Source organism: Lepidothrix coronata, unplaced genomic scaffold, assembly GCF_001604755.1.
Source record: "Lepidothrix coronata isolate B3197 unplaced genomic scaffold, Lepidothrix_coronata-1.0 Scaffold49, whole genome shotgun sequence".
NCBI classification, from domain to species: Eukaryota; Metazoa; Chordata; class Aves; order Passeriformes; family Pipridae; genus Lepidothrix; species Lepidothrix coronata.
In genome coordinates this window covers 3,132,253-3,147,679 of record NW_016690229.1, presented here as the reverse complement: position 1 = coordinate 3,147,679, position 15,427 = coordinate 3,132,253, and the positions used below count along the sequence as shown (strand labels likewise).

The 15,427-nt window shown below is 38.6% G+C and overlaps 1 protein-coding gene across 1 annotated transcript in view; it reads right to left on the bottom strand.

Annotated features, from left to right (window-relative positions):
• LOC108497553 (guanine nucleotide-binding protein G(s) subunit alpha) overlaps window positions 1–11,630 on the bottom strand; it is a 52,612-nt gene extending 40,982 nt beyond the window's left edge. Inside the window, exons 1-2 of the mRNA XM_017815253.1 lie at window positions 11,582–11,630; window positions 11,378–11,497 (exon numbers count right to left, since the gene is read on the bottom strand). Coding sequence (XP_017670742.1) covers window positions 11,378–11,497; window positions 11,582–11,626 — 165 coding nt within the window. The 5' untranslated portion in view covers window positions 11,627–11,630. The remainder of the gene's footprint in view (window positions 1–11,377; window positions 11,498–11,581) is intronic.
• Window positions 11,631–15,427: the final 3,797 nt, after the last annotated feature.

Here is a 15,427-nt window from a genome sequence, read left to right as displayed (position 1 = left end):
TATTAACAAACCACTTTTTTGTCTTTAGGCCACATCAAATACATCTTCACACATGTTGGGGCTAATGCTGACCCAGGTTACACAACTGTAAACTAGGAAGGTGTTCACCAAAGCAAAGGCAGAACCAGGTTTGCAGAGTTCCCCTCTTGCTTTATTAGGAGCCTCCTTACAGTAGTGACTGATTCTGGAATTAAGACATAGTAACTGGCTGCAAAAAAAAAAAAAAATTCTCCCTCCTCCCCAATACACCTACACTAACCACAGTTCTGAAATAATATTTAAGAGAAAGAATAACACAAGAAATCCTCAGCATCCCATCTGAATCATGGAACGTAGCCTGGAGCTACTCACAGGGAAGGCAAGTAAAACCACAGGATTTGTGAGGTATTTAGGTAAAACAGGGGCTTCAGAGGCCACTAGAAAAATCAAGTTAGCAACAGGGTTTGTTTTGAGTTAAATAGGTCTAATTTGTATGACAGCTCTAAAAATAATGTGTTAGGAAACAAATTAACCAAAAGTAGCAGGAAAATTTCCTGAAAAGAAATATCCAGAAAACTAGTCCTTACATGTCTGGTTCTTGTTTCCACAACACTGATTCATTTGCTGGCACATTCTAATATAACAGACTCTACAGCAGCATCAACACAGGTTTTCCTTGCCCTATAAAATGGAACTCTTCACAAAACAGCTAAAATAAACAAATAATACTAAATAACAATTTGGTTTGAGATGCCATTCCACAACAAACAGGATCTAAATGTTAGGTTCCAAATGCTCCATAGCATTTGCAGTATATGCTCATCCTATCCATTCTTGCCCTATGCATACTTAAAACTGAAAAAAAGAAAATTCAAATTATGTCATTTTCCATTAAAAAAAATAAAAAATGCTGCAGTTCCACAACACACACCCAAGATCCTGTTTAAACTACAGCTGAAGCTGTGTAAAGCAACAAGAGTCAACAGAAGTGGTGACAGGATGGCACCACCAAGGAAGGTGAGAAGCAAGTTCTTCCTAAGCACTGTGTCAGGATTGGAGCATTTATCCACCACCAGAACAGACTTTACACTTTTCGAAGCACCAACATAACCCTAAAGAGGGAGAAATCCTTGAGTAGGGAGAAGAATGCCAATGTAACAGAAATCTGAACAGAACAAACAGGGCCTGACTTTGAATCTGCTCAGGTTGGGTTGGGCATAGTTTGATTTCTGGGCACAATCCTGAACAAACAGGTCACAGAAACATTAAAAAACTCTGAGAAAATCCTCTGTACAGGTAAAACTTCTCTGGTCTGAGACAACTGAAGGATCAAGGATCATGCTGATGATGAGGAAGCCTCATCTCTCATCATACCATATCATCACAATACTTAGAAAGTCATACTTATGTGAGATGTATTTCATTATATAATGTTTTATTTATTAGGTGAAGCTTTCTCCACCTGCTGAAAGCTTCCCAATCCAATGAGTCAATAGGCAACATTTGTAAATCACTTGTATTCACTTACAGGAATCTCTGCAGATCTCCAGAGAAAAAAACCCCTCAGTGGAAATCATCATGTGAAAGGGATGCTTGGAAAAGAGTACTTTGTTCCAGAAAGATCTTGCTGGCACAATTCTGGATTAGAAAAGGGGCATTGCAGAGCCTAATCAAGTTTAAAGCTTACTTGTATTGGAAAATTTCAGCAAGTTTAATAAATGGCAGCAGGTAAACAGGGGGTCTGATAAAAGTCAAACCAGAGCGAGTGTTAAAGAACTTGGAGGTTGAGCGTTTTGGTTATTAAAAAAAAATAATCCTCAAGAGACAAACTCCAGGCCTGGGAAATAATAAAGGAGCCAAGGTCTGCTTTGGAGAGGCATTCTAAAAGCATAAAATATTAGCAAAAAAATGAAAGAATAACTGGACATACTGTCTACAAGGTTTTGTTCCCTCCAGATATATAAATACTCAAGAGACTTTGAAAAAAATGTTTATGAAGCAATGTTTTATAGGCATTAGGATGTTGGCAGGGAAAAACACTGGCAGAGTTCTTGCCACTGTGACACCAAAGTCACAGGAAACTTAGCATGGACATGCAACATTACCTTTTCTTTGTAGAATATAATATAGGGTGGATCCTCCATTAGAACAGTTTATTTACTAATTCCAGCAAAAGTCAATGCCATAGAAAAAAAGCCTTACCTACTAAAAGGTGTGTACAACCATTACACAATGCTGTGGTTAAAACTGGGATTCAATTCCTGGGCAAAGTTCACTGTCCCATGGAGTTACACATTTCATAATAAGAGTTTTAAATAGGTCACTGACTTACAAACCTAATGATTAAAGGTCAAACCAAGCCAGCTTCTAACTGTAAAATTGTATCTCAGAGGACATTTGCTTCCCAGTGTGTTCAGCTTTTAAAAATAACACTGACCACTGGTTTCAAACCCCTTTACAGACCTACTCTGCAAGGTGGGGGCACAGGAACTTTCCTTTCCTGACAGCCAGGCAGTTCTGCTGCATTCCACTGACCGACCACACTGGAACAGGGCAAGGTCACAGGATGGCAGGGCAGCTCTCTGCATTCCAAGACAAACTGCACAAGCTGATTTTCTCCTTCCAGGAGAGATAAATAGACAACAAATTGATTTATTTTTCACTGCTCATATCTGAAATCAAGAGACTATTACTGACTGTAAGGCCACTGGGAGAAGGAAACTCATGGCATCTTTTCATTCCCACTCTGTTTGTGCAGGGATACCAGAATGTGTTAAATTTGTCAAATCAGACAGTTTAATAAGCCACTTACTTGAATAGGGAAACATCTGCATTCCTAATGGTGTGAACAAGTGTTAATTATTGCTTGCTATTTTAGGGAAAATATGCTGATGATATCACAAAGGAAACACATACCTATGAATAGTTGAAGATATTCTCCACTTACTGGCATGTGTCCAGAGCTGAATACAAAACTCTTTGGGAGAGGCCAGAGTACTCAGCACTTCCCATAACTGAGTCAGAAATATTTTCAGCAAGGATTCAGTCTCATTATCAACAGTTTTTCACGCTTAGAAAAGAAGAATGATGCTGAAATATTTTGGGTTGCTGCTTATAGTAACCTCACATTTCTACCAGCACAAATTAAACTGGATGTTGCTGCAAGGAATGGCCAGTGGGAAGCAAATTTTTATTTAAGAAACTTCTGTCAAGTTTGAGCTTACATTATTCCCCTTTGTTAAGAGTTTCAAAACACCACAGCATTTGAGAAATGTGCCAACACACAAATCCTTACCCACAATCTACAAAGTGCCTTTGGTTAAAAGTCCTCGGGAACATAATATTACACTATTTCTCTTTTATTTCTACTTTCATTGCACAGAAGCTCAATCTGCTGGTACTAGAACACAGCTTGGATGGAATCCCTTCACACAGCTCCTCATGCAATTTAGGGAGGAAGAACTCACTTCTGGTGAGAGCATCAAGGTGGGAGCTGGCAGATATGTGCTCCCTGCTCCCCATTCCATCAAGATTCCTCTGCAATTTTAAACTGAACGGTCAGTGTTCCTCTGCTTCTTCAGAGTGGAATATATGGAAAGACGGCAATTCATTAATGGATCAAACTTACTGGTAGCACAAAAGGCTCACAAAGAAGTTTTCTCCCCCATTCCATCACTCTCCCGGGGCAGCAGAGAGCGGTAACAGAGGCAGTTCATCCACCAGCTATTTTTGTAGACCTCTGGCTAAGAAGGAAAGTTTAATAAAACTCTGAGAAATTTCCTTCAAGCCTTAAATTAGGGTTTGGAAAATATCTTTCGTACCACATCATTTAATTGCTTTTTGTTCAATGAATATATAGTAAACTTGAACAGTCAAATCAGATGACCTGATTACCTTACAAGGTGCTAAGAACAAACACCTGGGACCACACTGCAATTTTGCTGCCTCCTTTCAAGTTGGAAACAAAAAGCCTGGTTTTGCCAGAAACTTCCATCAGCAGAACAAGGTGTAAGATAAAATACTTCTCCTCATTTTCAATTCAGACAAATCCTAAGGACAGCTCACTAACCATCTTACAACCTTTCTGAAGAAGACTCTGTGTTCGTAAAAGTATTCATAGACTTATAATACAGTCTACACAAAAAAATAAGATCAAACTCACATATACTTCAGAGATTAACTGAAAGTTCTGTTTATTTGTTGGGGTTTTTTTAAAGAGTAAACAGCCTCCCAGTTTCCTGGGAGCTTAAAAAAAAAGGCTTAAATTTTACTGGAACGCTGAAGAAATGTCATGTATTCTCCAAAGACAAGCTGAAACCCCTGACCAGGGTCAGCTACAGGCCCAGCAGGGCTGTGGCAGGATCAGACCTTGGAGTCACACACACAGCAAATACAGAAGCAAAGACCTGCCCATCCACACACCTTCAATCCCACACAAGCTCTCACCAGCTTCCCTCCCAGTCTGGAAGGGAAAAGCCTGTGCTCGTGGATTTCCCTCAGGATTTGGGACCTGATATGTCCTTTAAATTCTGTCATAACTTCATAAACTAAGGAGGAGGCACATTCCCTGTTGCACTGTTCCATGTAAAAGTCTCCCTGTTGGGAAGTCACAGATGGCTGCATGGGAAAAGGTAACTTTGCACAACACAGCCACACTATAACAGATTGTATTTGGTACTGGAAAACTGAAAAAACAACTTTACATTTAGCACATGTAAAAAGAGCAAAGACTACTCCACAGAATCAAAATGTAAACCAGATCACGATAATTTTCACTTTTTTCTTTTTAGCTACTTCCATGCTCATCCAAGTTCAACCTTTAGCCATTTAACATGACATAAATTAAATTAAAAAGCCAAAGTCATTACTCTTTTAGAAGCAGGTTTACCATCACATTTCCAACTCTTTGTACAAAAAGACCAAGGGCAATTTTTGTTGTGTGCCCCAAACCCATGTTTACAAGGCAATTAGCACATTTACATGTTGCTCAGTTTTCATAAAGCCCCTACAGAAACTCTTCTCAAGCCATTGCAGTACCAGGGAGGCTCACAGGTATAATTTTATTTCATCTATGCATACACCAATATTTTGTGATAGTCTCTTACTGTGATTAAAACCAGAAAATGCTTAAGAATTTCTATATTAAATTAGGCCTATTTCCTGTTTAATTCAGCTGACAGCTCTTCTATTTCAACATAAATTGAATTAATCTGTTCTTGTTCTTTAAGACTGCTCTGAGGAAAACAAAGAAGATGCATCAAGAGAAATCAAGTCACAATTTCTTCAAACGAATTTTTAAGCACAAACTTCTGAACCTATAAATATGGTATGGTATGGTGGGACTTTACTGGATAAAAGTACAAGTGCAGAATAAAGCATTAGCATCTACTTCAAATGCTAATCAAATAAATTATTAATAAAGCAAAATATAGGGTGGGGTTTCAGTACTATAAAGGCAGCTGCACTACAGAAAAGATATGCAGATAATGCACATTGTCTAACTGCACATTCTCCAATTTAAGGAAATTCTTTGTGGAATTTCAACAGAACTATGTGAACACCTCAGTGAAAGCACTGCAGAATTCAAAGGGCAGAAATAATAAAAAAACAACAAAAAAATCACTGCCAATAAATAGCTTAGCAATGTGAACATTTGCTAGATATTGATAGTCATACATCAAGAATAAAACAGTCATATCAGGCATCTATCCATGTGGACAAAAATCAGAGATTTCAGGAGATTCATTTGCAAATCATTAGTAGTTATACATGTTTTAATTATGAGAAACAGAAATGAAACCAAGTGGCTGCCTCACAGACCCTATACTAAAAGAAGGCTTCAAAGGAACTCTTTAATTAAACTGTATTCAAGAATTTATTTCTGCTATTAAAGCACGGGAGAACCAGCTTTACATAAGTCCTGTTAAACTCTGACCAGGTAAACTCAATTGGATTATCTGGAAGCCCATTAAGGAGGAGATGCTCTGTAGATAAGATAATAGAGATTTAAAAAAGAGTAAGCAAGGATTATTTCAGAGGATGTAGCACCACATCACCACATCACTGATACTGTCTGTAAGACTTCCCATTCCTTTCTGTTAACACCATTAACATCCTCAAGGTAAAAATACTTTATGTATCTGTATTTTGTACCAGTTTTGCACCTCAAGATGCAACTTGAAGATACATACTTATCACTCTTTTACAGGTAACAAGATACAGAAGGTACTAAAAAAAAAATAAATATAAAGGATATTGAGGTGCCTTGCTCAAAATCATAAAGAGAATCTGGACAAGAAAATGCTGGAGCCCCAGTGTTTTCTCTCTGTGGTAACTATCCAAATTGCATACAATATTAACTAGACACCCAAGAAACCAAGCTCTGTCTCCCATTTTTCCCAGCTTCCCATGAGTGTATTCACTGAAGAAAATATTTTGCCTACTTCCACACCCTAAAATCTGTGACATTTGAGATATCCCCATGGGAAATGTCCTTCACTGCAGTATGTTTGTCATTACATTATAAAGCCAGTGATGCTGTCAAACCAGAACAGCTCTCTTCTTCTTCCATGATGTATTTAGAGAGGAATAATAATATATCTATCATTATACAACATCAGGGTGATTATCTGTAGGGACAGATAATTTTGTTCTGTTGCCCACATGATTAAGGAACATTAACATCTCTTTGGCAGCAAAGAGATCCAGGTTCACATCTTTTCTTACTGAGACTGTATTATCTTGTTACCTTCTTGAAGATTTTGGTGCCAAAATCATTTTATGGGCTCCAACCCCACCCTCTGACCCCGCTGCACGTTCATGCATCACACCCCGTGCACCGCCCCCTTTGTACCACACTGCCCACGGGCCAGGTTGTAAATCTGCCCTCAAAACTGATCCCTGTTAAAAATAATCTCCCCAAAATAGAAGAGTGAAGGAGTAAGGGTTACCAGGGTTATTTTTAACCCGCACTGGTTCAATGGTCTGATTTACACCGGCGACCCACCGGAGGTTTTTCTGGCCAAGCGCGGGTGGCACATCATGGTGTGGAGGAGAGGGAAGGGATGGCTGTGGGCACACGGGATGCTAAGCTGGGCTTTGAGGCTGAAGCCAGCATGTGGTAAAGCCTGGCCTCAAGGACACCACTCAGAAACCAGAATAAAACTATTCAGCAGCAGTGGTAGTGGGAGATTCAAAATAACTACAATGGAGCAGTGTAGTAAAAAATAGATGGGGACCAAGAGACCTGCAGACAATTTCATCAACACCCTAAAAATGATCACATCTCTTCTAAACAGCCTTGATATAGGCTGGAGTCATTGCCCTGTTATTCTGCCTTTCAATAGCTAATATTCTGAATACCATCTTGCTGAATTTATAATGGTATTTTCAAGAGACATCTTCCTCGGCTGAGTCCAGACCAATTAAAAATAGGCAGTCGTAAATCCTGCCCTGCTATTTTTAATACTTCATTAAAACCTGAGAATTATAAAGGGACTATGAACCAAAATAAAGAGGTTTTATTTTGTAGCTTGGTTCAATTTGGTTGATCACAGAGTGTGAAATGTTGACATAATGATAACATTTCCCTCCCTCTTCTAAAAGAAATTTCCCTCCCTCTTCCAAAAGTGAGAGCAAAAGAAAGTGATGAGAAAAAGGCCACTATTTTAGTTGGTACTGGGGATGAAGAAAATATCCTAACCACTGTCTGGTATGCAGAAGAGGAATAAAAATATCACCTTTATTACCCAGCTAACCCAACATCACCTGACATTTGAGACAGATATACAGCTAGCCTTAATTACTGAAACTACTTCTGAGGTTGATTTTTGACACTGAAAACATGCACATGAAAATTGTGTAGAGCTAAATTCATCAAAGGACAGTAGTGATGGAAATGCTATTTGGAAGCTTCAACTACACATTTACCTACTAAATATTGCAATATTTTAAAACACCGCCAGGATTATGTGGACAGAATTCTTTTCAGTCAGTACTACCCTTTTCCTTTCCCCATATGCTACTACTTGTATTCAAGAAATCTAACTTCTTAATACCAAGTGTGCTGAATTAATAGACCTCCAACATACTCAATTTCCAGCTTTGAAGGGAATGTTTAACCTAGCATTGCACTGTACCATTATTTTTAACTCAAGCTGTTGTTTTTTAGGTTTTTTTTCATTCAGAACAATATGGTCTACACAAACGACACACATTTCCTGTAAGTCAAAAACTGCAAAAGCAAACAGATGGAGACACAAACTAAGAAAAGAATTAGAATATCAGAATACAAAAGTTGCTCTTTGAATCCTAGATTACACGTGGAGGCAGACCCCTGTATTGGCATCTCACTGTAAAGCTCTCACATTTTTCTTTACTTTCTGCTGCCTTTCACACCACACTGACCCTTGATTGGATATTTGAATTCTACCTCCACCTGTGCACCAGGGAATTATAAACACAGACTCTGGGGTGTATTCTAAACTTCATTTAAACTACTTCTACATGTACAGAAGGAGGCCTCATGTTCTAAAGAAGATCTCCTGGAGCTGGAGAAGAAACTCCACGATCCTAGTGCTGATCCCTGTACGTCTGTGCGCTGCCTTCTGGAGAGCTTGGCAAATTCATGTTTAGGAAAGGGGTATTTAAAGGGAAGCAAAGCAGCCTTGTATTTAGAAGAGTACGGTGCTAAGTACTTGCAGTCCCCAAAGAATACCCCCTTGGTAATAAATGTTCTTTCTCCCTACCTTCCTGTTCTTCCCACAGCAGAGAGGAGCAGCATCGAACACGATACTGAGGAAAGTATGTCCTCAAAACAGCTGAAATAGGATTCCCCATGAAGAAAATGGAGGAGGCAGAAAGCAAGTTCTACAACTCAAAATAGTCAGCATCACACAGGACTAACATTGCTAAAAACTGCCCTCCCTCCTCCTACATCCATACTCTAGACAGGAAAAGTTCACCTGCCACTTTATGAAATTCTTCTCCTGCTGTACTCGAGGAGGAAGTAGATAATCAACATTTCCTTAGACATGAAGCATAACTACCCACAAGGCTATTCTTTCCACTGACACAAACTTATTTTTCTTCAAAATACTTTTAATTAATCTGTAACAAAGTCAAAATTATTTCTATAGAGGTACCCAAGGACTGTGGTTTCTGACACTATGCACTGAGAGCTGGCATCTAGGGACACTCCAGACCTTAACTTGATTTAAATCATGCAATTAAAATGCAGGTTCAGTTTTTTCATGTACCAAAGGACTATAACCTACATTCAAGCTCAGAAATCAGAGACATATTCACTCATGTAATCACCCAGGGCAGAGAGAGCCAACAGTAGTCCTTCAACATTTGTGGCTAATGCACATCCAGTTTAAAACCTCAACCCTACAAACATTTACATATGAAATAGTTAATCATGCCAAAGAAGGAAGCCACTAGTCAAAGTTATGCACACGCCTAAAGCTCTGTAGACTCAGGGCTTAAAAATTTAAGACAATACCTTTGCTCAGAGAAGAAAAACTAGTTTTATGGGAGCACTGTTATTCCTGAAGTTGTGTGTCATTCAACACAAAGACTCTTCATTGAACTTGAAATTACTTATGCACCTTTTAAGTATGTTTCTATTGCTTTAGACATCAAGGGTTTCCTGTCATGTATCCTACCAGATGTAATACATAGTGAACATTTATTTTTATATAAAAACCAGTACATGTAACACATATATATTTGGCTTGTTCACTTACCACTACACAGTTATCCCTTGCTTTCGGAGAAAAGAAAAATTTAAAAAACCCCACTGCACTCCAACTGAATAGAAGAAGAAACCCCCCCAAGACAGAAGAGACAAGGAAAACCAAGTATTTCAGTACAAGGTAGGTCACGGGAACTTGTTATAGCATTGTTACAGCTCACAACCTGAACTATCACAAACAATGGCAGTAGGAGAGCTGTGGGCACCCAGCCAGTTCAGGAGCACATGGGGTGGAGTAAGGAATCACTGTCTTCTCTCTCCAGTATTCTCCTAAAACTATATTCAAAGCATGAGGGTTTTTGGTGACCCTAGTAGTGGAAATCATCCATGAAGGGACCGAGTATTCCCATGGATAACACTGACAAATGTGTAAATCAGAGGTGTCACACTAAAAATCTCAAAATATCCAATTTATCTAAGATGCTTTAAGACAAAATGACAATTACTACATTTTATGTGCTAGAGAAGAATTATACACCCCTCCCTCCATCAACCTGTCTGTACTTGTTGAACTTTGAAAATGACTGCATTTGAAGATTACAGTATTTCCAATTAGTTGCTAATACCACACGACTTCTGCCTTGTATACAAAGTATGTTTCTGGTTGTTTGGCTTTTTCCTTTTAATAAAAGCTGACCAAAGCAGAGAAACCCCTAGAAGCGGCAACAGGTGGAAAAGGTAACTGTCACTGGTTTGACAGAGTAGTTTGTTCAATAATGTTTACAAATCAAGAGTTACAAAACCTTGCTGTGGTGCAAACTATCCCACATCTTACTGCTATTTGCACTTGTACTTTCATTTCAAGCATCTGGTCAGTCCTAGATGGACAAAAAATTGTGGTGTAAATGAATCATGATTTTGATACATCACCATAAATCCTCCCTTCAGCCCCCTGGAACACTGCACAGAGAGAGAAATACCAACTTTGAAACACTGCTGTACTGCTGCAAGTATAAGGTACTTCATGGTAATTAATAAAAATATCTTCTTGGTGTTGAAGAGTTCAGTATTTGCAAACTGTATTTTCATGGGCTTCTGCTACTTAGCCTGCTTGAGATACAGGAGAAATTAATCACAGTGAGTGGGCACAAAGTTATATCATCAACCAAATAATTATCCTTTGTGCATTTACTCTGGGTCTGCTGGCACCTTGAATGATTAACTAGGACTGGGAGGGCTGAGGCAAGGACGTGTGCGTGGAGCCTCTGCAGAAAGTCTGGCTGACACAGAGTCTGAATCAGCAAGAAAACTCCACTGTTCTTCCAAAAGGGAGAGATTCAGTATCACTGAACACCAGCTAATCATCAACAGAGTGCTGAGTGTATCTTCACTCCTTCTGGGCAGGGCAATTCCCGACAATACCCAAACTCTACACACAGCACTGTCCATCCGTGTCCACCTGTAGCCGATAATTTCACAGAGCACAAAAAGCAGAAAAGCAGACAAGGGTTTCTGCATTCCTGAAGGATCAGTTGAACATTCTGGCCGTGTTGTCAGACACTTACTTGATTAGTACTGACCAAAGGCACGTCCTTCAGTAATTCCCAAAGAGCAGCCCACTGTTTTGGGGAAATATTTACTCCAGTGCAGTGAAATACAATCCTGTGCAGAAAGGCCTGGCTGCAGCCAGGGGTTACTCACCGGAGGGAAATCGAAGTCTATCTGGTTGGCTAAATTTAAGATGTAGTCGATTCGAAACTGGTTCTCTGGGTTGGCTAGTTCCACTGGAGGGGCCAGATTGCCCATTGCTGTCACTATTGTCTGCAAAGACAAAAAAGTAAAATACTGCAGAGAGTGTCTAAACAGCCATTTTGAATAAGTAAAAACAATGGCTCCTAAGCTTACCTCTATAGCTTCTTTAATATTGTTTTTAATATCCTGGATTTTCATTTTCTTCTCCCTGTAATAAAAAGATACATTATTAAATTCAGAAGCCACAAAAGCAGAATATATTTTTAAAACCGAACATGAGCTTGAAAAATACTTCATCAAAACTTTATTGTCCCTATTGACTGAAGTGCTTTCAGTCACTGAAGACTTTTATAGAGACTTGATTAAATATCTCAAAACTTCTCTACTGAAACAGTAACGTTTATTTCCATCCAAAAATCAGCATCTAATTATGCTTAAATAAAAATTTATTACAGCCTTAGACTGGGACTAAGACATTCTGCAAAATCAAACAGATTTTGATTCACTTGAATGGAAACACTAGACAGGAATGAAAGTTCTTTAGAAATGTATAAACTGGAAACAAACAGAAAGAAAGAAAAGGGTAAGTTATTAAAATTAGAAACAAATGAAAGGAGACCAAAGAACTTCAAAGTACAAAAAAATTAAAGCATTAAAGCACAAAATGATGCCACAGCAGAACAGGATAGAGCAGAGAGCTCAACCTGACAGAGACACTGAAACCAACAGTTTGGATACAAAACATAAAATAAATAGTAAAAGGTTAATCCAAGTATCTACAATTACCTCTTGACTACAAGGAGAGGAATAGGCTAGAACACCACTTGGAACAAGCACTGTCATTTGGGATTCACTGCAGTCAAATTAACAAGCCTAATAGGCTGAAGCAAGAGTGCAAACCATTGTTATGCTGCATTTTTATTGGCTTTAGTGTCAAATCTGACAACAGTTACTTTCAATGCTGTATAGTGCAGTCCAGTGAAATGCATGATCCAACATTTGGTATAACCAGGAATCAGCACCCTCAAAGCATTACTAGTATTGAATCTGTAAACTGTAACTTAATTGAAAGGCACTACAACAAAAATTTTACATTATTAATTTCTTGCTGTAAACAGCATAAAATTATTAGTTTGAGGTATACAAAGTTAGCCATGTCATTACTAAAATAATCCAGCTGAATTGTCTCAGTGACCTTTTAATCTTCATTAAACTGTTTTTATAGAACACTTTGATTATCTGAATATTTATACCAACTTTAAATTTTTTTTTTATCCTTTTGAAAACTAAGATTTTCCAGTTCAGTATCCCAGAAACTTTGAACTACCAACAGCACATTTCCTTTTTTCACCCTTTTAAAGGCAGTAACTCACACCTCACTTTACTGAGTTAATTCAGCAAACACATTGCAAATGCTTTTTGTCACTTTTTCCTTCCTATAATTATTCACAACCAACAACCAAAATGAAACTGAAAGCACATTCACCGACCAGGAATGCAGAAGAACAGCAGGAAAAAAAATAAAAAGAAGTACTGCTTAAATAACAAGGCAGACACAGACATCCAAGAGTGGTGGGAATTCTGGTTATCAAATGAAAAATTAATGCAACTTCTTTAAAAAGAACACAGGGTCGAGGAAACCCCCCCGTGGCAGCCGCACGTTCCGCTGCCTTTCAGGCACAGGCGTGGAGGATCTGATTCTACATTCCCCAGTTGTGACAGAATGATTGCAATGCCAGTGCTGCTCTTACACATGGAAAGCAAACAGCAGCATCAAATCATCGTGTTCAGGATGACTTGGCTGTGGAGAGAACGGGTCTGAATCAGCAGCAGAACTCTACCAACAGAAACGGGATTATCCCCAAACATCAGCTGCTCACTGCTGGCCACAGACCCTCCACGGTTTGGGGCAGGGTAAGGAAGGTCAGGGGAGCTTGATGCAGCGAGAAAAAGAAATCATCAATAGTCAGATGAAAATTCTTGGGTTTCCCTCGACTTTTTTACCCACCTACAGACCACCTTATTCCTGAAGACTACCGGTTTTTTGCTCTACACATTTGGCACCACTGATGAGAACAAGGCAGTGACCCAAGAAAGGCCAAAAGCGCCAAATTAAGGAAAATAAATAACACAGGAAAAGAGAGGAAAAACTGAGGGCTTTTCACCCTCTTCTTCCCTATCTTCCACGCTTTCTAGGCCTTAAGAAACTCTCCATTCCACAACCAAGACTTAGGGTAGGTGCAGAAATCCTGTATTTTTCAGTTGGTACATGTACGGTTGCAAACCCATCATCCGCTTTCTGTTTTTAAAAACCACGTTTCGTAATTAAAAATATGTAAATAATGGCATGAAAGCAGGAAATGTTTATCAATGAGAGTGCAAGCAATTTGTCTGGCTTTATTTTGCCTCCGATTTTCAGCTGGATCTTCAACTTCATGAACATGTATCTGGACTGTGACCCGTTGAGATCAAAAGGGCAACTGATACGCTGAAAGCCAAGCAAGATATCAGTATTTTTAAAGAATTATCAGTCATTTTGCTTCAGTTTGGAACATCTTCAGAAAGACAGAAGTTCAGGAAGTTGTGTTGTTTTTGTTATAAAGCAAATTGCAGTTATTCTCTCTCCCCTGGAACACTTGGGATTAACTGTCTCAAAGCAGAGAGGTGCACATTTACCTGACCCTACAACAAACCACATTATTTTTATCACAGGTTTCAGTCAAACTTCCACATTTACACCTCTCGGCTGATCCTCATGCTACTAAACAGCACTGCGAGGTGATAATGAATATGGAGAAACATTAAACTCCAGCAATTAACAAACTGCTCGATAACCATCATCATCTTTACAACAAGGATACTCAGAGTTCCTATTTCTGGTGTTGTTGCCATGGCCCTATAGCCTGCCCAGTAAACAAGGACTCTTATTACACAGCAGTGAATGTATCACTGCGTTTTGTGTTTTGTAATGTTTACTAGGCATAAACTTTCCATGACAATGAGACACTTTATTCTTCTGGAACTCAACATGTTCATCAATCACCCATCCAACAGCAGCTTAAATACAACTGTAACTTCTCATTAAGAAAAAATAAAAATAAAGTGACATTCCTTTTACTCAGGGACTGATGAGATGCAGCACACAAGAGCTACGACCCTTTGCCTTCCCAAAATTGGGGTTTTTTCTTCAGAAATCCCAGTCAGGTTGCACCTCAAATTTCCAAAAGTACTTTCTTTTCCCCAGAAAAGGCACAATATTCAACTTAGGAACAGATTCTTGCTTTTTAAATTTCTTATTCCCAGGTGCTGGCACAAAACTACAAAAGAAAAAAGCTGGGCTCCCAAAAGGTTTTCCTCTGGAAGATCCCGAGTAGGCCAGGAATGGCACTGTGCTACCCTGGCTAACGAAATACTGATGTCTCTGCAGGCCTGTTCTGTATCTTTAGATGCCATGGGTTAATAAGGTCATACTTTTAATCTTGTTTAAAACTTTTGCTTAGGCTGTGTAGGGTAGGCCAAACAAAGCATTAAACTCTATTAGTTGAGGATTAGAAGAAAAATCTCAAATCCTGCTGTTTTCAATATTTAAATGGGCCAAAGCAAAGCTGCACATAGCTTTCAGGAAAACTAATAAAGTCTATTTTAGGTACTACAAAAAAAAAAGATGACATTTTAATTCAAGTAACATTAAATTAGAATGACATAAAAGGTCAGGAAAATCAAATATTCTTTGAAAACCAACCTAATCAGTATTTAGTAAAGAACTTCTCCACCTGTGGCTGAGTTTTACTTTTAAAAAGGCAACATTTTTACTCAGACTTTATCAAATCCAATGTAAAGAACACATTACCAAACAGATTATCAGAAAGCAAACTAATTTAATTTTAATGTTCATTTTTGGTTTACTTTCCAGATAATATGAATAACCATTAATTGGAAAAAAAAAAATTAAAGTTTAAAAAGAACATTCCAGAGGATGAGGATTCAGTTCACCCTGAA